The following is a 23332-nucleotide window of genomic DNA, read 5'->3' on the forward strand; positions in this document are numbered from 1 at the left end:
GAAATCAAGTCATGGGGAAATAACATGTATTTTTCTTCTTCAAGTATTTATAGGTACAATGTACAAAATCCGACTATGTATACAATCTCTTGTCAAATTACCTCATTATATTGTATGACTATTATATTAGATTTTCTTTTGTGTATTTGATTATTATGTAGATATGTTTGATGATACATTTTTACTACATTTCGTTATATAAACACTAAAAATAGGTTCACTAGTATGTTACGAATACAAGTAATACTGTAGCACTTCATGCTAGTTGGAAACCAAGCCAACTAGGTTACTAGCTATTTCCTTTGACAATTCTTTGAATATATAGATTTCTTCAGCAATATAATCTACCTATAGGTGAATGCCTAGCCTTTTCACTTCAAGGGAAACCCACTAAGTTGCATTGATAAAAGATTTCCAACCTTCTAGTCATAAAAGATAATATCTACATGATTTTTTGAAACTTCGAATACTTAATTAATAGATGAAAGTTTGAGAGTTTGATCAAATTGCTTGTGTACATGTCTCTTCTTATCATCACTTGTTCTTAATCTCTAATCTTCTACTAAGTTTCATGAAAGCTCTATTTATAGATTGTGGACTGCCAAGATTTAATATCAATTTTAAAATTGTCTTTTGATTTTCTCTAAGATGGTATGTGTTGAAAGATTTCCATCTCTTCCTTTTATGTTGAACTTCTTTGACTATTGGTATTTACTAGCTTTTTGGTATAATATATTGCTTTATCTTCAAAAGTAGCTTTGCATCCTTTCAAAAATTGTCTTATTCTTAGGAGTCTTGAGGAATGTGCCCAATACTTTCTTTTTTTATAAAGACATTCTTTTTTCCTTGTATTGGATTCTTTCCTATGTACTTTAGGCGGTACACCTTGAATTTTGTTGCACTAAGAATATTTGTCCAATTTGGACTTCGATAGTTCTAGTACTAACTCCAATCATAATTAGATGTTAAGACCTCTATCGGAAATCTCAACACATAAATTAAAGTTCTACCATTTGCTAGTCTGGGTAATGAGCCAAATTGGTAGATCTTTTGTTAAATAGAGACTACTTAATTGGATATGTTGGTAAGTTTTTTCTACTGAAAAGTTTTAGGGAATAATCTAAACAAGTTTTAATGGAATCAGTTCTACCATTGTTTGTTGTAAGATCTACCAAATGACTTTTGCCAAAGTATAGATCTATCGCATTTGGATCTTCCAATTGTTGTATACAATTGTAAATAATGAAGATTACTACGTGGTATTTTGGATTTAACAAATTATCCTATCAAATAGGAATTACAATTTGCAACAGAATTTTGGAGGTTCTAAAGCAATTAATTATCTTTACACATTATTAGCATCATCAAAATCTAACGAACATTATCCCTAACCGTGAGGAGGATGATGAACATGACCAAAGTAAAGGAAACAAAAACGCCAAGAATCCAGTTGAATGACTTAACTAAAGGACCAACTTTAAATTAAATGTGGTGCTAGTTGTTATGCAAGTATAAGGAATAAAGGAAATAGAGTTGTGTTTTTATTATTAGTTATAACTTTTGACTTAATACTAACAATTGGTATCAAAGCATATTGTGCACTTGAGGGTGACATGTTTTGAGATGAAATTGTTGGACACACCAGCTTGAAAAGACAAGTTCAGCATTATGTCACTGAAACGTGACATTAAATACTAAGTTAGAATAATAAAATAAAATAAAATTTTTGTTATTAATTATAATTGGTGTAACAAAAATTGATGAATAAGTTTAACTAGATAGTAAAGATTGATCAAGAACTCCACTTGGAAACGAAATCCTTCATTTCTAATTGATTGAACGTTCTAGGATCTTTAACCAATGTTCCATCAGCCTTTCAATATAATTACAACATTTTCAAGACCCTTCTAGTTTTAGTTTTAGTTTTCGTTTTCTGTTTGTTAAAATGTCAAATTTGGCGGTGGGTCGACATTTATATACATATATTTGATAATATATACTAGTAGTACATTAAACTAGCAGAAAAACATAGTAATCAAACGGTTAGTAGTAATAAATAAAGTTTAGGACCACGAACAATAAAAGCAGTAAATCCATCAATTTAGTAGGACCATAATAACCCATGAGGGCATGTGCACCATGTGTACCCTGGTTTAGGGAAAGCTGTTGTTAGGGTTCACATATGTTTTTACCCTTGTGGCTTTCACGTGTCCATCTGCCCTCTGGACCAGAAACCACATTGCCCTAAACCATGGCTTTCGCATGCACACACATGCATATATATTACCACATATATATATATAGAGAGAGAGATAGATAGAGAGATATTAATGATCAAATATGGAGGCTGTGAGAACTTTCAAAAACATGAATATATACCACCTGTTATACGAAAGCACACAAATTATTCAATTCCAGAGTAGATTGTGTGTATTGTTCACTAGAATAATATATTATGAGCATTTATATATGTAGACTATTGACTATTTTGTGTATTCATGTACAAGTTCACAGGTTCTCACGAGAGTAGGGAATCTCATTGGAACATCACCATATATATATATATATATATATATATATATATATATATATATATATACATAATTTGGATCAAATAAGAACCCTGTCGCAAGAGAGAACTAGGAACTAGAGTCATCGATTTAGGAAAATCTAACGGCTTCAAAATTTAAAGCATAAAGATAGAAATGTGGTGACATTTTTGTAAATAACTCAAATTTTAAAGTGCAATTGACAACTCTAAATAGTGCAACTAACAACACCGTAGGGTGCACCCATGAAATATATAAGTGCAGAGATGCACTCTATAGTATTGATAGATGCACTTTATTGGGTTATTAGTTGAGCTTTAAATAAAGTTTGAGTTATTTATAAAAATGTCATTGCACTCTATAGCTTTGTTATTAATTGCACCCTATAGTGTTAAAAGCTGCACTTTAACGTTTGAGTTATTTACAAAAAGTGTCACGACATTTTTCTCTAGTTGCTTCAGATCTGTTAGATTTTTTAAAATTTATACTCTAGCATTTTCAAATGCACAATTGTAATTACAAAAATGTTACCACATACACTTTGTATAAAAAAAATTCAACCATTGATCATCTTAGATGGACAGATAAGAAAAATGAGAATCAATCATATCTGTCGATTTAAAAAGATCAACGACTCTTAAGCAAGAAAGAATACAATTGCATTTTGGTAATCATTTCAAACTATGAGTGCACTCCGCAAAACTATCGAGTGCATTCTTTGATATCTACATATACAATTTTTTGAGTGCATTTATAGAGTCACATATCACAAATGCACTTATACATGGCCTTAAATATACTAGCTTAGGGGTGTTAAAAAGTACATATTCGCACCAGTTTTTATGCATTATTCAAGTACAAAGATAACATGATTATGTCATAACAATACAATATTTATGCATTATTCAAGTAAAAGATAACGGCCCGCTTGGTAAATGATTGTTACTTGATTGGGTTAGAGGGTATGAATAGTTGACAATATTAGCTGAATGTAGAAAGGTGTTTGGTGAATTAACAGTTAACTTATAGTTATTTGGTATAATTTATTTTCTCAATAAACTAATTGAAAAAGTTATTTTGAGCAGCTTTTTGAATTTTAGAATTTTGGAGGTTTAAAAAGCTGATTAACCAAATATTTTATTGACTTTTTAATTAAGTCAAACAGCTAATAGTGATCAAATAAACTAAAATTAATTGATAGGCTAACTATTGGAAACATGATTATGTCATAACAATATAATCTGTCAGAAAAGAAGATAAAACCTGCATAGGATTTTTAGGGGATATGATCTTTGGGATATGAACCCTAAGGTGACCGTTTTCCTTATTCATTGCCTGCCAATATACACATTTATTTGTCTTCCGGTATATATGTCTAAGACTATATATAAATATGTATTGGAATGTGGCTTGGAGAGTCGACATCTGTGGTGTTAACTGCTACACAGGTATAACAAAATAAAGTTGTGCATTTGCTACAAGCTATAACTTTTGACGTAGTGATAAGCATTTGATCCTACAATTGATATCAGAGTCGGGGTCACATGACGAAGTATAAGGAAATAAAGTTTTTGCTACTAACACTATAACTTTTTGCATAGTGTTAATAAGCGTTTGATCCTATGCTATGGAGTTATTTTAAAATTTGAGTTCTATGGTTAAATATGTAAAGTTTCATTAATCTTTTTAACCTCTAAAGATGAGTTTGGCCTGAGCTCAAAAGTCGGCAAGTGTAGGGTAGAAACCCCAGAACTTTTAAGGATAGATAGCACCACGACTCCACGAGATCCCTCAAATGGTCCAAATATTTAATTGTAGGCCATTCTAATGGTCCTATCAATACTGGAATTTATGTTAGAAGGAGGAATAAATAAACCAGAAAAAGAAATAAGTCTTTGAAATGATGTTGATACTCATCTACATCTCTCTAGCGTTCTCTTATTGAGATTTAATTTTGGGTTGAAGTTATATGTCCAAATCTGCAGTCGTCGGTCGGAATAAACCCTACCATGCATCGTGAAACCCTAACTAATAATCATCCCTTTTGCCTTAAACACTTTTGTCATTTTCAACACCATTATATTCATTCTTCCTTCTCAACTCTATATCTATCTTTTTTTGCTTTTCTTTTCTAATAATGATGATCTGTACAAGAATACAATTTCTCACTCATTTTCAGCTTGATAGATTATCATATATCAGTAGAGATATTACATTCATTCATACATCATCAGTCACACTCTTAAAAATTGACCAAATGATTTGTGCCTGTGTGATAAATGATTAAACGCCAAGCCATGATTGGAACTGTTATGCAATATTGACATCGATGTTTTCATAAACTGTACTGTGATGACCCCATCCATCGCACACCAATAATTTTTGTATTATAATAATTATCCATCTGGCAAATTCCTATGAGTAATATCTATATGTTATTATGTAATAATGTCTTCATATTCCTAACTTTTGACAATTTAGGGTAAAAGTTTTATCAGATAAGTTTTCCAGATTTTTGTGTGGTGACTCTAAAGGAATCGAAAAACACATCAGAGAAAGTTGTATAATGCATATGCTTCTTCCAAACCGAAAAAAGTGATATCTATCATATCAACTAAGGTGGAAAACGAAAAGAAAAAAAAAAGTAGAATAAAAATAGCCATATTTCCTTTTTTAACCAAAAAAAAAAATTGTTTAGGTTGGGCGGAGGTTTGGAGGGTTGAATCTAAACTGTCAGGCTCTTATCACTACGCCAAAAGATATAACTACTAGCAAAGACGTTTCGATGACAGGATATTGGGCTCACTAACATTTTCCCATCAAAACATAATAAAGTAGAAACTACTACGTTGAAAGCGCTATAACTAATAGCGAATACACAATTTGCTAATAGCAAATGTTACACAAAAAACGCTATAACTAATATCGAATGCTAAGATACTGTATTTAATTTCGACGAAAAAATATGGCACGAATAAATTTACCCATTTTTATCACAATTCAAGCACCTATACACATCTAAGTCCAGTCCAATTCTTATATATATGTACTGGTTACTAAATACCTTAAAAAGATTTCCTCCCTGGCCTGATGCCTAATTGCCTATTAATCTCTCAAATAATTAATTTCAACTAGCATCTATATACAAAGTATTAATGCACCTGTAAATCCAACCCCGGCCCCTACCCCTACTTGCTTGCAACATAGTACACAATCAAAATTAATAATCCTAATCTATTATTAATTCTTAAGCTAGTTCGTTTATAATGTTGAAGTTTTGAAGGCAATTTTACATGCAGGCTTGGCCTTGAGCTTCCATTGTTGTTCAATATCCTCGGCTATTCTCCTCGCGTCCAATGATGTCCCAAGTAGACCTCGTTTGGTAAATCCGACAGCGTATAAACCATCATCGCCTTTCCACCCGTTTGGGAATGCTTCATTTGGAAATCCATCTTTCTCCGAAAAGAAATGTTTTCCCTGAGGAACACATAAAACACCGTTCCGTTAATAAGAATCTAACATTCCCCAAGAATGTGGGGTTCCACCTGAATTTGTAGACACCTCTATGGGGTGAGACAGCTGGCCTAGAGATTTAAGGCTGCTTTATATCCAAAGCCAAGAATCGAATATTGACTTTTGTTTAAGGATCAATGAGTATCTTCTACTCAACCACACCCTCCAGGTTAATGTATGATTCGAGTTATTCCTTTGAATACATCCTCGATTATGAATTACAAATATGGAAATTTGACATTCCGCTAGCTACCTAAAAGATGAATTATGTATCACAGACTTTTTTGATAGATAGTTGTATACCTTTAACCAAGATGGGACGTTACTTTTATAGCCCGTGGCCAATATGATCGCATCAAAGTTTTCCATCGTTCCATCTATAAACTCCACCCCGTGATGGGTCAATCTCTTTATAGCCGGAACAACCTGCGCGCAGGCAATCATATATAAATTATTCCATGAATTTTTAGGTGACTATAAGAAGATAAATCAGCCTAATAAGTTGTTCATAGTTGATCAGCTCAAACAAAAAATGAGCTATTTTAACTGGGAGTCAAATTTGTAATTTTATGGTTATCAAGTCAACCTGCTAATCAACTTGGTTAGGCCGGTTTCCTCCATAAATTTCATGTATTTTGTAATTACGAGAAAGAGAAAATGATGAAAATTTGTGGTTAAAGTTAGGAATTTACCTTAATTTTGCCCGTTCTGATTTTGTCTAGTGTTCCGACGTCCAAGACGGGGGTTTTTCCGGTGGTGACTTTGAGTTCAAGGGGACCAATCTCAGGCCGGATGAGACCAAGATTTTCTGTGTTTCCGATTACAAAACGAGAAATAAATAGCAAAATACGGTCCGCTAGCCTCACCGGAAACCACTTGAGCAACCACATCGACAATCCAAACGTCGACCTCCCTAGCATCTCCTGCGGCAATACATGCACCTGCAGCAACCAATGAAGGCAAAGATTCCTTAGACCTTTAAACCTTTTTACGTAATATGTTGTGTTTTTCCGATAATACGAAACATAAAAAAAAAGTTGGGTTAAGTTGAGGCCGGGATAAGAAGGTTTAGTCAATTCTTGGGCTGGACCATTTGTTGATTAAAATGATAGTGTGTGTACTTTGGAACCCCATTACGTGCTTTATTTTTCTTTTTCCTTTTTACAGGGAGATGGAAGCTGCTGAGAGAAGATCAACTTGGAAGTCCCTCAAATCTACTATGGAAATGGTGTGTCAAGTACAACGCATGCTATATAAAGCACTGATAGTACAGATGAATCCAGGAATATAATTTTAGAAAGTACAAAGAACTAGGTCGTCTGCTTCTAAAACCCTAATAACTAACGCTGCTTGGTCAAACTTTTTAAACCTCCTATACTAATTTTTCAGATTCAACATTATATATATTCCCAAAGAACCAAGATTCTATCAAACATATTTTTATCCTAGTTAGCATATATGTCAGAGGAAAAAAGAAGAAAAAAAACCCCTTAGCTTCTTGACTAATAAATTATATTACTCCCCAGCAACTTATTAGATTTTGTTACTTCTGCCATCATTTCAATACCTAAAATAGACCATGGTTTCCTCAATTTCAACTCTACCATCTTCTAGGTCTTGAATTTTTACACCCCTATACTTCATATTTTATATCTTATTGGCTAGTTCGACTGATAGAAAGAGACTGAAAGATGTAAAGTTCGAATTTTCTAATAGGATATGAAACGTTATTGAACTTACAGAATCCCTAACAACGAGAAACGGGTGAGCACTATAGTTGCAGAGGTCCAAACACACTTCCATGCCGGAATTTCCACACCCCACCACCAAAACTTTGCAGTCGTGGAAGGTTTTCCCGGTCTTATACTGGCTGGTATGAATAACCGGCCCGGAAAAGTTCTCCATGCCGTCGAAACCCGGCACAACTTCCTCGGCATTTTCGCCGGTGGCCACAATTAGCCACCGGCACACATACTCAGTCACCTCCTCCGCCTTCTCCCCCACACACTTGACCGTCCAAAACCCGCATTTCTCGTTCAGCTCGGCCCGAACCACTGTTCTATTGAACTCGGGCTGCAAACCGAACCGGTCCGCGTAGTCTTCCAAATAAGCCACGAATTGTTCCTTCGTAGGGTATGTGGGAAAGTGGGAAGGGAAGGGCATAAAGGGAAGTTCACAAAAGTGTTTGGGGAGGTGGAGGCGCAGCCGGTCGTAGGTTTTGAGCTGCCATAGAGACGCTATGCAATTAGCCCTTTCAAGAATCAAGCTCGGAATGCGCCGCTCTTTCAGGCAAGCCGCGGCGGCTAAGCCTGAAGGGCCGGCGCCGACTATAACCGGGCCGGGAACCCAAACCCGCCTTGGCGATTTGGACATTATTTTCTTGGGCTCGAATTGATCGTGAGTTCTTTTACCTTCCATTTCCTTCAGGCAGTCCATTAATAACAACCGAAATATATAAAATTTCAAGATTCAAGAAAAAACCAAATAGAGTTGTTGCAAAATACTAACTCCTAGCCCGTACCCCGTACGAGAATTAATACTAAGTAGACTAGAAAACTAAACCTTGGACGACAAATTATATATGGGATGTGTATGTCCGAGTAAAATTAGGATTTGGTTGAGATGATATGATGAAAGAAGGTTGTTATGGTTTGAGGAAAGAGGCGATCGAGGAGACTAAGGTTGACACAGAAGTTTAGAGTGAAGTGAATCACAAAGGAATTGATTTGGAGATGTAGCTAGGCTGTAGTGTATGTGTCAATGTGTGTATATATACACACACTGTAGTGGGGGCATTATTTCTTTAATAGAAACAACTACCACTAACCAACAACAATTCCCTCACAACTTTGTGAGGGAAAAACTTATTTAGTTACTTAGGTGGTTCCCAAAAGGTTGAATTCTAAATCCTAAGGGCCCATGATAAAATTTGTATACCCAAACTCTATCTAATGAAATTTCAATGGATTTGAAGATGGAATTATGGAGATGATGGAAAGATGCATAACTATGTCCCGCCTAGCTAGTAGTTAATTTCCAAACTCTATCTAGTTAATTTGTATACCCAAACTCAAAATGTCATTTTCTAAATGGCTATGGCTGGTGGACCCTTTATTAAACTTATATTGGACTTGTTTGATTAATGACGGATCCGTCGTTTTCAACGTTTTGACCAAAGTCAAAACGCTAAAAATCATGTTTGGTTAGTGGCGGTTTGGAGCAGCGGATTCGCTCCAAACCGCCAAAGTGCAACACGCTACAATCGGCAGCATGTTGCAATGGCATTTTGAGAGTTTTCCAAAACGCCCTTCACACTTTATAATAAAAAAAAAAATTAAACTAAGGGGGCAGGCTCCAATTAAGGAGCCCGCCTCCTGAAATCAAAATGGGAGCCTTGAGGCTCCTATAAGAGCCTTGAGGCTCCTTTTATAGGAGCCTCAAGGCTCCATTCCTCACTTATCCCACCGATGTGGGATAAGTGAGGGTTTAGGGAATTAGGGGAGCCGCTGTGAGCGGCTCCCCTTTTCTTCTTTTTTTTTTTTGTTTTTTTTTTTAAACATTATTATTATTATTGAAAAAATTATTAAATCTCTTTTTCTTTTTATTTTTTTATTTAAAAACATTATTATTATTATTAAATTATTAAATATATGTATACCCTTTTGGTCATTTTACATGTTAACCGCTAATCTAAACAGCTAATTTTACCAAATATCTTTTTACAAATCGCTAATGTACTCCGCTGGTCAAACTCGCTAATACAATCCGCTATTTGATAACCGCTAACACAACCCGCTACCGCTAACTACTAACCGCTAATAACCAAACAAGCCCATTGTAAATAACAAAGATTCCATTTAAATGTTCATACTTCATAATCAGAGAATGGGTCAAACTAAAAATCATTTTGCACACATACAAGCTGTATGTATGTGCTTCTGTCCCTCTCCGATTCGCATCTTCTTTGTCCCGCAGTTTCTGATTTCCTCTAGCCGGAGCCAAACCGTCACCGTCGTCTCTTCCAAACCAACTCCGGTCACCGCCGGTGGTAGTTCACGGTTGTGCCACCTTGTGATGGTGGAATATTGCCAGAAGAGTGGAGGATGGCGGGAGAGTACAGTTCTCAAAGCAGCGTTCCGTTATCAGATGGAGGCCGGCTTCAAAGCCTCCATCTATCCTCCATGGCAAATTAAATAGTCATCCATGTTTAGAGCAATTTCAATAGTTAATTTTTGTTACTATTTCATATCAATATCTATTAGTTAGGGGATATTTGGTCCATGTCATCTAAGATTATTTATGGATTGTGAGTATAATAATTATATTAAGCTAGATGTGACAGTAATATTTTAATTCAAGCTGATATTATTACATCCTCTTCTTAAGTAATCTAGAATTGCCATCCAATATTCCATGTTTATAATAATAATAATAATAATGGTCAAATTTGCCACTAAAGTGAAAATTTAACAGCACTTTTCTTGCATTGTATTGTCAATTGGACCATATGGATTTCAACATAATTGTTTACAAAATATCTTAGGAGTAATTGGGGGAGGAATAAAATCAAAATCAAACTAAATATATAGACACTTATTAGAAAGCGATAAACTTAAAAATGGACAATAAATAAAATATATTTTAGAATTTTTAATAATGTTTTATAGGAAAAAAGTGTCAATCGCATTAACACGTACTTATTGTGGGGCGGAGGCCGGTGATGGACCAAGTCTAGCAATTGGTGACTAACGGGATTCTTGGGCAGACGCTGGTGAAGGGTCAAGTCCAACACCCTGCCTCTTGAAAATGTATGGTGGCGGTATATAAGGAAATAAAGTTGTGCCTTCGTTGTAAGCTATAGCTTTTGACGTAGTGGTGGAGGCTAACAGGTGCTGGGAGGGAGAGTTGTGGTTAAGTGACAAGTCTGGGATGGGAAATTGTGGTGAAGGAGCAAGTTAAGCACCTTACCTCTTGAAAATATGAAAAGCGATTGATCCTAACACTTATAATGGCGTTTTAATGCTAACTTAGCAATCAATATATTCATATATGATGCACTTAAACTAACAAAGTTGTTGTATGATAACAACATGCAAATTAAATGAATGTGCACCTAACTATTTAAGTGAATACAAAGTTCAATGTAGATGGATAACCTTTATATGCTCATTCCTTCAAGTTAAAATTAAGTTATGTTGATATCAGTGTAGATGTCTATAATGTGATATAATTTAGGGTATAGTATATCTATATATGGTCCACGCTCTTATTAGCTCAAAATGGTCCAAAAGGGACGGGGCAATCAATTATCAGCGGCTTCAAGATTGGATTGATCCGAGCAGATTCCTTATTCTTCCCAATCATTATTGTGTGGACCATAGTTCATACAGCTGTGTGGACCTCGTAGTCTGTCTTGTTGGTTAGTAATTCCTAATACTCTAATAGTCAATAGGTTGGGCTAGTGTATTGGGCCACTTGGCTTGAACTTATTATCTTGTAATTAATTATTTCATTGTAGCCCAATATATTTTGTTCTAGTGGTATTGGGTCCTATTAATTTAATATTATTTTCTCTCCCTATTTCTCCTACATTACATCAGTTTGGTGGGCTCAATCCATTAAAAACTATCAATATACACTTAATGTGCAAAACGAAAATATATTACCCATATGAAGTGGCCAAGTAAATGGAGCATAATTCTCATATCTTACTAATCATTTATTTTTACCGATCATGACTCAGAGCATAGAGCGAAAGAATGTTGTACATAATTAATTGAATATGTAACTAGACAAGATAAGAAGTGAGATACGAATCTGTGGAGAATACTTCCCAATCTCCTGGGGATTCTATAATCACAAAAAATGTTTGGGGATGATGAGTGGAGATAATGGGAATCTAGAGGGCAATACATATATCTTCCAATACCCAAAGATTAAAGTTTATATCACAAATAGTTTTGCAATCAAAAGCCACTTTCACAATCTATTGGTGTCCTTTAAGGGAAGGGGTCGGAGATCGAATGAGGACAAGTAGTCCCACAACTTTGGAGACTCTGTAACCATTCTACTACTACGCTTTGTTACCTGTCCTTCTAAGAACACTACTAATATAAATTGCACTGGCTGGCAAAGGTTCTTTCCTTTCCAACTCACAACGTGGTATGCCTGGGGTAAATATATATTCCACTTTCACTTTTTTATGTCTTCTTTACATTTTACTTTTCGGTACATGCATTTTTGCTTGCCTTTCTCTATTTAATTTGCCAATTGCGCACCATCAAAATATCATGGATCTTATAACGGGTGTAAATTTTTTTTCTTTGTTACATGTAAAGACCTAAATTGTATAGTTATTAAGATTCTATCTCCCTCAGCAGTCAGCTCCACTAGGGACATATAGCGTGCCTCTCAACTTCAATGATTCTCCTTGCTTGTTTAAGAAGGATTATATACTTATTATTGGTGGTTTTATTAATAGAAAATACTTATTTGGTACTTGATAGGATTTTTAATGGGAACACATCAATTAAAATGGAGGTTTTTTTACCACATGTGGTTAGAAACACGAAAAAACACCTAGCAATCTACTATCTACCCAACCAACTGTCTCGACCAATTTCATTGGTGAATGACGTTTACAACCACCAATGATGAACCCAATGTATTAAGTTATAAACCAATTTGTCCATCTCAAAGAAAAATTAATTTTTATTACTAAATGGATATTTAACTAGTTGACCAAATTTTAAAAAAATAATAATAATACTCAAAGAACCATTTATAGTTAAATTGAAAATCGAGATTCAATTTTAAGTCGATAATAAAAATTGATAAATGTCAGTAATCAATGAACTATTCCTGAAATTAACTTTCAGTTAAAAATTAACAATCAGAATTAAAATTTATTTTTATTAAATCTAGCTCGTCGCATAAATTGAAATTTATAAAACGGTATCACAGGAGACCAGCTAACGCCCTAACCTTTTGATGAATTTCAGCACCTATCTATGCGTGGATGTATAGTACGATACCACATGCATGTTATATCGCATGCTGCAATATAGCTTGGTAGGCCAATAAAGTAATAGTAGTAGCACAACAAGCTAGGAAATAACACCTGCTTGATGTGTCAAGAACACCTTTTGGCACGTAGAGGGATTAATATGCAGAAGAAGCTAAGTCACCAGATCAGAACACTGAAAGATGTCCATTATTAACTTAACAACAACAATAATAATAATGTGCATGAGACCGTCTCACAAATTCTTATTTATAAAACAAGTCTGATCAATATGAAATGTAATACTTATATTATAAAATGTATATATTAATTCGACTCGTCTCCCATAAAAGAATCTATGAAACGATCTGTCTACACAAATATGATCCGTGATATATATGGTGACAACCGTCAAAGGGCCCCCTCAATTTACAATTTTTTGTTTTTTTTTCTTTGTGCGTGCGCACATCAAGTAATAATTTTCTCGAGTTGGGCAATGATCATTCCTCTCAAAATTTTCAAAGTGCTACAGTAACAACAACTTGCCAACCTCTCCTCGCCACTTGGCCTGGCCTCCTCATCTCACTTAATTCCCTGCATGTTAGTTCTACTACTCTACCTAGCAGCCAATCACATATTTATAACAAATCTAGTATTTATGTAGTAGGATTTGGTGGAGTCGGTAACTATATACATATATGCTAGGATTGCATTGGATATGACCTCAACTGAGATTTTAGGGTAGGTGTATTGTTAAGTATAGGATCTCTAAATTGAATAAGAAGTATTTAACGATTTGAGAGATAAATATGAGATGATTGATGGATCGTGTTTGGACCAAATTAAGAAGGAAAAGTTACTTATAAGTTGAAAACGTGGATGCCCCTTATGCTCAGAAGGAGATCTAATTGCATTAGATGGGAGACACATTTTCCATTTCACAACCCATCATCAAAATGTTATCATTTGACTTAGTAAAAGAACTTGTAATTTTTAAGAATTTGATTTTTACTTTAAAATTTTCTATATATTTTACTATCATATTTTCGTTACAGTCTTTAGTACTAAGAGCATCCCCATTTATGATTTTTGGTGTGGTCTTTTTAGGATAGCAAGCTTATGTGGAGAAGAGAGGAAGTGAAGAAAGAAAAAAGCTCTCCTGCAAGGAGCTGATTTTTACTCAGAAAAGTACTGATGAGTCTCACCATGTGTAAATATGGCTTGCATTTGGTCGCATGTGGAACAACCATAGCACCCAGCTGGGTTCGTGCACTGCAAGTATTCCTTTTCTCTTTCTTCACATCTTCTCTTTTCTATAATCACACTTGTAAAAACTACAACTATTGAGGATGCTCTAAATGATAATTGTTAAGAACTAAAAGGGAAGAAGCTGAATGTGGGCAGTAGCTAAAAGACTTATATTTTCTGTGTTTTCTGTGTGTTCTTCACTGCATAAACTGATACACATATATAGGAGAGAGGGAGAGACAAGACTCCCTAAATCTTGCCCTAATACATGCTAGTGCTCCACTAGCCTTAATATAAGGAATCCACTACTAATAGTTTATATACTATTAATAGTTTATACATTATACTTTAACACTCCCCCTCAAGCTGCAGCATAGATATCAATTATGCTGCAGCTTGTTACAAATATCTCACATGAACCATAGCGCTTGAAACTGTCTTGCCTTAGATTTACTGTTGAAAACTTTGATGTTGTGATGCAATCGGATGGTCTTGAGTACTGGCAGAAAACTTAACCAAATACCACATAAAGTAACTCATGACTTGTATCTGGGCCTTGTACACGCCATCAAAGTTGACGCTACTCGCGTAGACCAAACAAGCTTGGGATTTAGCACTCCCCCTGAAACAAAAGCTTGAATGCTACCAATGCCTACAGATACCTCCCGTCCCCAAACATGTCAATGTCTTTCTAGTTGACCACAAAGCTCGACCACGAAGCCTACTATCATTCGGCCACCAAGATTGTCAACACGACCTCGAAGCCTACTATCATTCGTCCACCAAGGTTGTCAACTCGACTACGAAGCCTACTATCATTCGGCTACCAAGATTGTCAACACGACCTCGAAGCCTACTATCATTCGGCCACCAAGGTTGTCAACTCGACTACGAAGCCTACTATCATTCGGCTACCAAGATTGTCAACTCGACCACGAAGCCTACTATCATTCGGCCAAAACTTTATGCTATTTTTCTTCTCCGATGACGGATTGCCATTTTCACCATCCCAATTAAACACCACAATGCACCTCTCACTCACACCATAGCATGACTTCTAAATATGAGATATTCCCATGACCCAAACAACAAACAAACTAAACTTAAGACCAAATTAAATTAAAACAAACTAAACAACACAATCTACTGCCCAATTATTCCCCTTCATTCCACCATCAAAATAAAACCAAAACACACAAAACCCAAAACCTGCTGCCCAACAAACCTACTGCAAAGAGATCCTCCCTCCTTATAACACTTCCAACATCAAAAATACCTATTACTTAATCATCTACAACCATAGCAGCCGGGAATATTCCCCAGCCACCACTGCAGCTGCTGCCAGGAGCGTTCTGCTGTGCCGGAAATGAAAGAGAGAGATGAAGCATCGGAGAAGAGGAGTCCAAGGTCACTGGAAATGACCCAGCTGCGCCACTGCTCGACAAGCTGGTTCGTCACTGCTGATCCAGGTTTGCTGGTTCGCCGGAGAAGAACAGGGAGAGAAAGAGAGACGAAGCTTCTAAAGCTGATGAAGACTCGCCCAAGTGACACCATCAGGAAATGGGCTCATCAAAACGAGACGAACGAGACAAATTTCTGCCGGAAATGGCCTCACGCGCCGTCACGCACCGGCGAGCGGTCGCCGGAGCTCCGGCCGACGGTGGCGCGTGGAGGCTCCGTTCGCCGCGAAACTTCTGCCGGTTGCTCGCCTCTTTGCGCCGATCAATGCCCAGTAGGCTCTGATACCATGTTAAGAACTAAAAGGGAAGAAGCTGAATGTGGGCAGTAGCTAAAAGACTTATATTTTCTGTGTTTTCTGTGTGTTCTTCACTGCATAAACTGATACACATATATAGGAGAGAGGGAGAGACAAGACTCCCTAAATCCTGCCCTAATACATGCTAGTGCTCCACTAGCCTTAATATAAGGAATCCACTACTAATAGTTTATATACTATTAATAGTTTATACATTATACTTTAACAATAATAACCTAGTTTAGCTTTGTCTCGGGTACAAATAAAACCATGCATCACCTATACACATGCATATATGATTTATACAGGGAATGTGAGCAGAGTCCTACAAGAGGGTAGGGAACAAATTTTCTTTTCCCCTAGCTAGTTGGGTTTCTTGTTTTTGTCAGGAGAGTATATTCCGTTGAAGAGAATTTAGGCCATTGTTAATTGGTGCCCATCATCACACTTTGATCAGACTCATATATTGTACACAACGTGGAAGGCAAAATAGTTCTCAGTGCCTCTGTGAAACAGTGAAAGATTTTTCCATATATATACGCCCTAATCTAGAGTTGCATTTAGGATTTTAGGATGTAGGATGAATCTAAGTTACCTACTAGATAGCTCCGATTTTTTTTTTTTTTCATACAATATAGACGCTTGTTTTAATACTAATTATAGCTTAATAATTTCTTGCTATTTATGGCAATACTTTGGGTGCCGGGATCAATATACAGTCAAATTATTTACTTATTATAGCCCAACATCCCTAGCTTGAAATTGATTGACATTTATAATAATAATAATAATAATAATAATAATAATAATAATAATAATAATAATAATTGTGATGATGATGATGATGAAAACATTATATTGTGTCATTTGACAAGTATAGCTAAACGGAATGTTGCAAAATCTCGCCTAGGCACCGATTAATAGGCGCTAGGCGCTGGCTAGCCGCCTAGCGTATCACCATAAATGGTGGTCTAGGAGGCTAGCCGGCTAGGTCGCCTAGGCCTCCTAGGCACCGACTAGGTCGCCTAGTCGATGGATTAGCTATTGTTCCCTTCTTTTCTAAATGAGTTACTTCACTCAAAACGACATCATTTTGAGCGAAATAACCATAAATTATTCAAATTGTAGATGTTTTCTATGTTAATATTTAATATTTTAGTATTAACTATTAAAATATTAAATAATTTATAATTATCAAGTCTTAAAAGATTAAAAAAATTTTAAAAAAATTTAAAAAAAAAATATACATGCACTGATTAATTGCCACCTAGCGATTTTTTCAACCATGGTTAAAACCCGAAATACTAGTATTAGTATGTGAATGGATTAAGAATACAATAATGTTTTGTACGATTAAATAATAAAGTATCTATATTGAATAGATACTACATTGTAATAGAGTCGATAGTACTCAAAATAATAATAAATAAATAATTTATGTCGGTCAAGTTAAATTATAGTTAATTCCTCCATTGATGAGTGCATCCATGTAAAAGGTTTAGGATCATCTAAAAGTCAGGGAGTGATATGATGATCAAATAGCATCCTGGATTTGTGGTTTGTTGCCTTTTCTTCCCTCTTGTTCCTTGTGTGCTCCAAAAGGTTAATGGAATATTTTAATCTTATATATACATATATATATATATATATATATATATATATATATATATATATATATATATATATATATATATAATTTGTTAGGCGAAAGTTTGGAAGACTAAGTACAACATTTTTGTCATCAAAACGTAAGACTGATTGGGACTCAAATCCATGACCTCCGATTTGACGAGTCAAGCACCCCGTGCCACTAATAGACCACAATGTCATTGGCGCCTATTATTATTTATACCTTAGAAAATTTTATAATTCATTCCATAAGATTTATGAAAATTTAAAAATGACTTTTTTATTATTATTTTCTACTTTCTTTACTTTGTAAGCACAACTCTAGCTATTATACATTGTATGGAGAATAAAGAAGTGATTAACAAAGTGAAACTTGATAAAGTAAACTTGCTATAGATAGTGAAAGGTGAGGGGTCAATTAAACAAACATTCATAAATTGGTTTTTTCTAAATTATGGGTCACATGAAACCTGAATCCTATAACTATTGTCTTATAATTTACTAATTAAGCCAACACAAACCTAATCCCATTGGATTTGTATGTAGGCACTCATCATTGTTTTAGAATTTAATAATCAAACATGTATTTCTTGAACTAACATTATCGTCAATATCATATGTTCCACTCATCCGATAATGATGTTCAGATTCTTAATCATTTTCCCACTTAATTAATGCTTATTATTATATATGATGATGATGTTCTTAATTCCCTCTCATTCCCAGGATTGTTTCACTGAATTGGGAACACTCCACTACTCCTGAAAGAAATCTAGGCTTAATTAATTAGTACCTAATTAATCAGAAATACCAAGTTTGGAAAAAGTTTCAATATGTATTGTGTCTTAGGTTTAGTAAAGTTATATATTCAATTATTCACATTATATGAGAGACTAGAGATAGATACAAGTTGTAAATTCAAGCATCTTGAGATCAGTTGGCATCTTTGTGATTTTTCTTGTGTTGACTCTTTGTTTTGCAATAGATAGAGAAAGTGTTATAGAAAAGACATAACAGTTTTTGCCAACCACTGAACTAATTAGAGTGTATTTAGTTTACTAGCTGGATTTAAAGCTTGATTCAATAACATAACTCCTATTTTATTAGCTGATTACATACTATCTAAAAATTGAAAAATTACAATACATTGGAGGATTCTAATTTCTTTATACAAATTACTTATTAGTATCATTAAAATTTATAAAACATTATTCCTAACTGTTCACTAAATAGAAGATATCATATTTGTAGATATTATATATGTAGAGGGAAAGCAAAAGTGTTAAATTAGGTGGAGATATGCTTCATCATATATTCATATTGTGCTACAGTCCACTAGGATTTGCTGGCTCAAAGTTCTTACAATTCAAAAGACAAGGGGATGATGAGTTTAAGGTTATGGGGACAAAATAATGTTGTTAGTTTGGAATCAGAAGTATCACGACACCTCCGCTGGAATCTCAGACATGAGTGACCAACATTTGATACTTGTGTCTAATAATGTAATTGCTCTAGGAAACACACCATCCCCGCCTCCATTCAATAAAATGTTCTGATTTGTTAGTGTAATTCATCGATTGAGAATATCTGTGATTGTCTAACAACTTGCATTTAGAATTGAAATTTGATTGTTTAGTAAAGTGGGAATATGGATATGTATAGTAAAACTCATAATCTAAATCTTCTCTTGGCATTTTGGTCATTTTTATCTGAGGTGAAAACTATTAGACAAGATATGAAGTGATGTGTATGTATTTATGCCTTTAAGAGAGTTGTTCTTAAAAAGATATGATCAAAATTTGACTGGTTAATCTCATTTTGCGAGATGCATATGTAACAACGCTTTTGAAAAAATTGTCATTGAATGAGATTAGAGTCGACTAACATTCGTCTGAATTAATCTCATCTCATGAGGTGCAAATTAAATATCAATGTATACAATAATAAGAATTATTTAGAGATAGAGTGATATTGAATATAATTGCAATATGGGCCCTATGGAGCCTCATTCCTCCAGCCCAAAACTGGTGCTATAGCCTATAGGTGCTGCACTTTTATATCCATCAATACCTAATAGCTTGGTGGCCTTTGGAGTTTGGGGCACCTTACTTTTTTAGCAGCCCTTCTTGCTATGTGGACTGCAAAAATAATACAACTCTGCTCATCACCTTATACTATTTTTTGTCCAACTTTGAATTCATTCTTTAATAATTGGTCCAAGTCACCCCTCTGTTAGCCTGATAACTGGGTCACATAGGTGGACTGAAGACTGGAATAATTTACCATATTAACATGAATTTACAAATCTCAGATAAAAGGTTTTTGGGAAAAGGGTTAAATAGGCCATCAAACTTTAGCTCAAAAGTTCATTAGCCCCTCAACTTTTTAAAGGTACAATTATACCTATAAACAATTCATTTTGATGCAATGAGACCCAAAAACAGATTAATGACCTGCTATTCTGCTATTACAGGTCATTAGAAATCCGACCACCTTTCAATACATTTTCAAACAAAAAAAAAAAAAAAGTGACCGACGACCGACAACGGTCACGAAGAAGGAAAACCACTGGTTCGCCTTCTCACAGCGAGAAGGCGGAACCACTGGTTCACCTTCTCCGGCTAGAAGGCAAACCAGTAGCCGCCTTCTCGTTGGTGGTTGCCTTCTCCGATTGAGAAATCTTCTCCAGCTAGAAGGCGAACCAATGGTTCCCCTTCTTGCCGAAGAAGGCGAAGACTAGTTCGCCTTCTCACTAGGGAAGGCGACCACTTGGTCACCTTCTCCCAGCGAGAAGGCGGAACCACTGGTTCCCCTTCTCCGTGTAATTATACTCTATATAATTATTGTAATTATTATTGATAATGACTTGTAATTATACTCTGTGTAATAAAATATGAAATACATAAGAGTTAATTCCCAAAATGATCCTCGGACTATGGTCTTTTTTTAAATTGGTCCATTAACTTTTAATTGCACCCAAAGTGGTCCTTCGACTTTTGAATTTTAAGCCAAAATGGTCCTCCGTTAGCTTTGGAGTTAAGTAAGTGTTAAAATGAAGAGTAAAACTGGAAATTCAAGTTTTGCGTTCCAATTTAAAGCAATATGTGATTCCTTTTAGCAGTCTACGCACATATTTCTTAAAATTGGGTTTTTGCTCTCATAAATCTGCAATCAAAATGTGGGATAATCAACTAGAAGGCCAAAAACGTTGATCTTCAACTTCATCCACAAACTCTCCAAGACAAAGATTTCTGGCCTTCTAGTTGATTATCCCAAATTTTGATTGCAGATTTAGGAGAACAAAAACCTAATTTGAAGAAATATGTGCGCAGGATGTTGAAAGCAGTCACAAATTTCTTTAATTTGGAGTGCAAAACCTGAATTTACAATTTTACCCTTCATTTTAACACCTACTTAACGCCAAAGCTAACGGAGGACCATTTTGGCTTAAAATTCAAAAGTCGGAGGATCACTTTGGGTGCAATTAAAAGTCAAGGGACCAATTTAAGAAAAGACCATAGTCGGATGACCATTTTGGGAATTAACTCAATACATAATTATATGAGTATGATTGACACAGGTGTTGATCATTACTTTAGAATTTTTTTCACATAACACAAAATATCACAGACCTTCTGAAAGCTTGCCAGAGTGTCACGCTGCAGGTGATGGTGGTGTTTTCTGACTTCTCCTTCGCTCCAATTCTCCGATTCGTCTTCATTTTACGCTTCATCATGCCTAGGTCCTGGTTTCCAATGATTGAGTCATAAACACCTGAAATACGCTTTGTTCTTGCACAAACACACAACATTCACTTAGAAATTAGTACAATTAAAGCATATTTATAAGTTAATTCACGGCTTATCATCTCCTCACCTTCTAAGTTCTACATAAATATATTTGTGGAACTTAATCTATCTAGGTGTTAATCAACTAGCACGCAGAGTTAACTACGTACATTCAAGTACAATTAAAAATTTAATAGGTTAAGAGTTAAATTTCTATCAAAAGTAATTTTATTAGAGTATCTTTATCATCTATACTATATATAAAAGCATTATCCTCCTTCCAAAGTTTCCCGCCCAAAATTAGGGGCATTTTGGTAAAATTAGTTATTTTATTTATTAATTTATTAATTTATTATATAAAATCAGTTAGTGCCTATTATGGTTAAATTTTGGTAATTGAATAATTGGATTGATTACATAGTTAAGTGTGAACACGGTAATAAATTAGCCTTATTCTTGGATCTCCGTTCTTATAACAATAGTCAAATTGGTTCTACGAAATTATAACATATTGCTATATTAATTTTATGGTAATTATAACATATTATAACATATTTCTATATTAATTTTATGGTAATAAATTATAACAGTAGCGTAATTATGTTTTTTTTTCTCCTACTAATCAGCCAAATTTCCTAAACTACTCCCCCATCTCCACCCCTCTTAATTTCTTACCTTTTTCACCTCTATCTCTCTCTCTTCCTTATTTTCTATATAAACTATTGCTTATAATCATAATTCGTATTCCATGTGAATTTTGAGCCGGATTTTACCTTTATTCTTCTCTCTCTATCTCTTAAAATTGGTTTCTCCTGGAAAATCAACAACCACGAGTACTGTAAACATGGTGGGGTACCGGATTGATGACGCGGTGGAGGTTATCACCCAACGTTGATAGCATTACGTTGATAGCATATATTAGGATCAGGGTTCTTAATATATTGTGGTTTAGTCACATCCTTAATTCTTAAATATTTATGATATACATTTAGTTAATTTTATAATTTCATTTCCTTAATTATATTTGCTATTGTGGTTTAGCCCTACCTTTTCAGCTGCAGTGCATTCCAATTCTCACAGAAAAGTTTTGGAGATGACGCGGCAAAAGATGGGAGGAAAGAATGGGATCCCGAGTAACGAAGCCTGTGGATATAGGGTAGATTGTGGTGAGTAGTTTACAACATCCCGAGAAGACGAGTAATTGAAACTAACCATATATTTTTGGTGTATTGCATTATTACTTTATTCTATTATGTTAATTCACTTAATTGTATAATCTTCTAAAAATTTATTTACAACTTATTTTGATGACTTTTCAAGTGTTACAATAATATTATGTTGTTTTTTTTTTAAACAATAATTTTATGTTGTCAAAACAATCCAAACATGGTAACGCATGCTTTCAATGTATATATCAAATATATAAATAATAAATTGATAAAGTCCTGCGGTGCACGTCGTAATATATAAAATCATTACCATACAATTTAATATTAATTTCTAACCATTTATAATCACTTATAACCAAAATTGAAATGGTATTCGAAATGGTATTCAAAATTTAAATGGTACTCAAAATTGAAATACAAATACAATACAATTAGCACGGAATGGTAATAATATTCGAAATTTATTATATTTCAATTTTGAATACCATTTCAATTTTGGTTATATCCATTCCGTGCAAATCCATTTCAATTGAAATAATATTCGAAATTTGTTGTATTTTAATTTTAATTTCTAACCATTTATAACCAAAATTGAAATGGTAATATCCTACTAACATGTCAACCTTATTCCATTTTATATTCATATAACAACTTTACAAAAATATCTTCAATTTTAT

General features: G+C 34.6%; 1 protein-coding gene across 1 annotated transcript; it reads right to left on the minus strand.

Annotated features, from left to right (window-relative positions):
• Positions 1–5741: 5741 nt before the first annotated feature.
• On the minus strand, positions 5742–8747 carry LOC116014223 (indole-3-pyruvate monooxygenase YUCCA2). The gene is made up of 4 exons (XM_031254235.1): positions 7803–8747; positions 6755–7003; positions 6366–6488; positions 5742–6026 (listed from the first exon to the last, which is right to left on the minus strand). The coding sequence occupies exons 1-4, from the start codon at positions 8496–8498 to the stop codon at positions 5811–5813; spliced, it is 1284 nt and encodes a 427-aa protein (XP_031110095.1). The 5' UTR covers positions 8499–8747; the 3' UTR covers positions 5742–5810.
• Positions 8748–23332: the final 14585 nt, after the last annotated feature.

Source organism: Ipomoea triloba, chromosome 3, assembly GCF_003576645.1.
Source record: "Ipomoea triloba cultivar NCNSP0323 chromosome 3, ASM357664v1".
Lineage (NCBI taxonomy): Eukaryota > Viridiplantae > Streptophyta > Magnoliopsida > Solanales > Convolvulaceae > Ipomoea > Ipomoea triloba.

Coding starts and splice junctions, on each gene's coding strand:
- LOC116014223 (XM_031254235.1), bottom strand. CDS start 8,498: ATGGACTGCCTGAAGGAAATGGAAGGTAAAAGAACTCACGATCAATTC. Junction 6,489..6,754: donor TCAGAACGGGCAAAATTAAG/GTAAATTCCTAA, acceptor GCCTGCGCGCAG/GTTGTTCCGGCTATAAAGAG. Junction 6,027..6,365: donor ACGTCCCATCTTGGTTAAAG/GTATACAACTAT, acceptor TGTGTTCCTCAG/GGAAAACATTTCTTTTCGGA.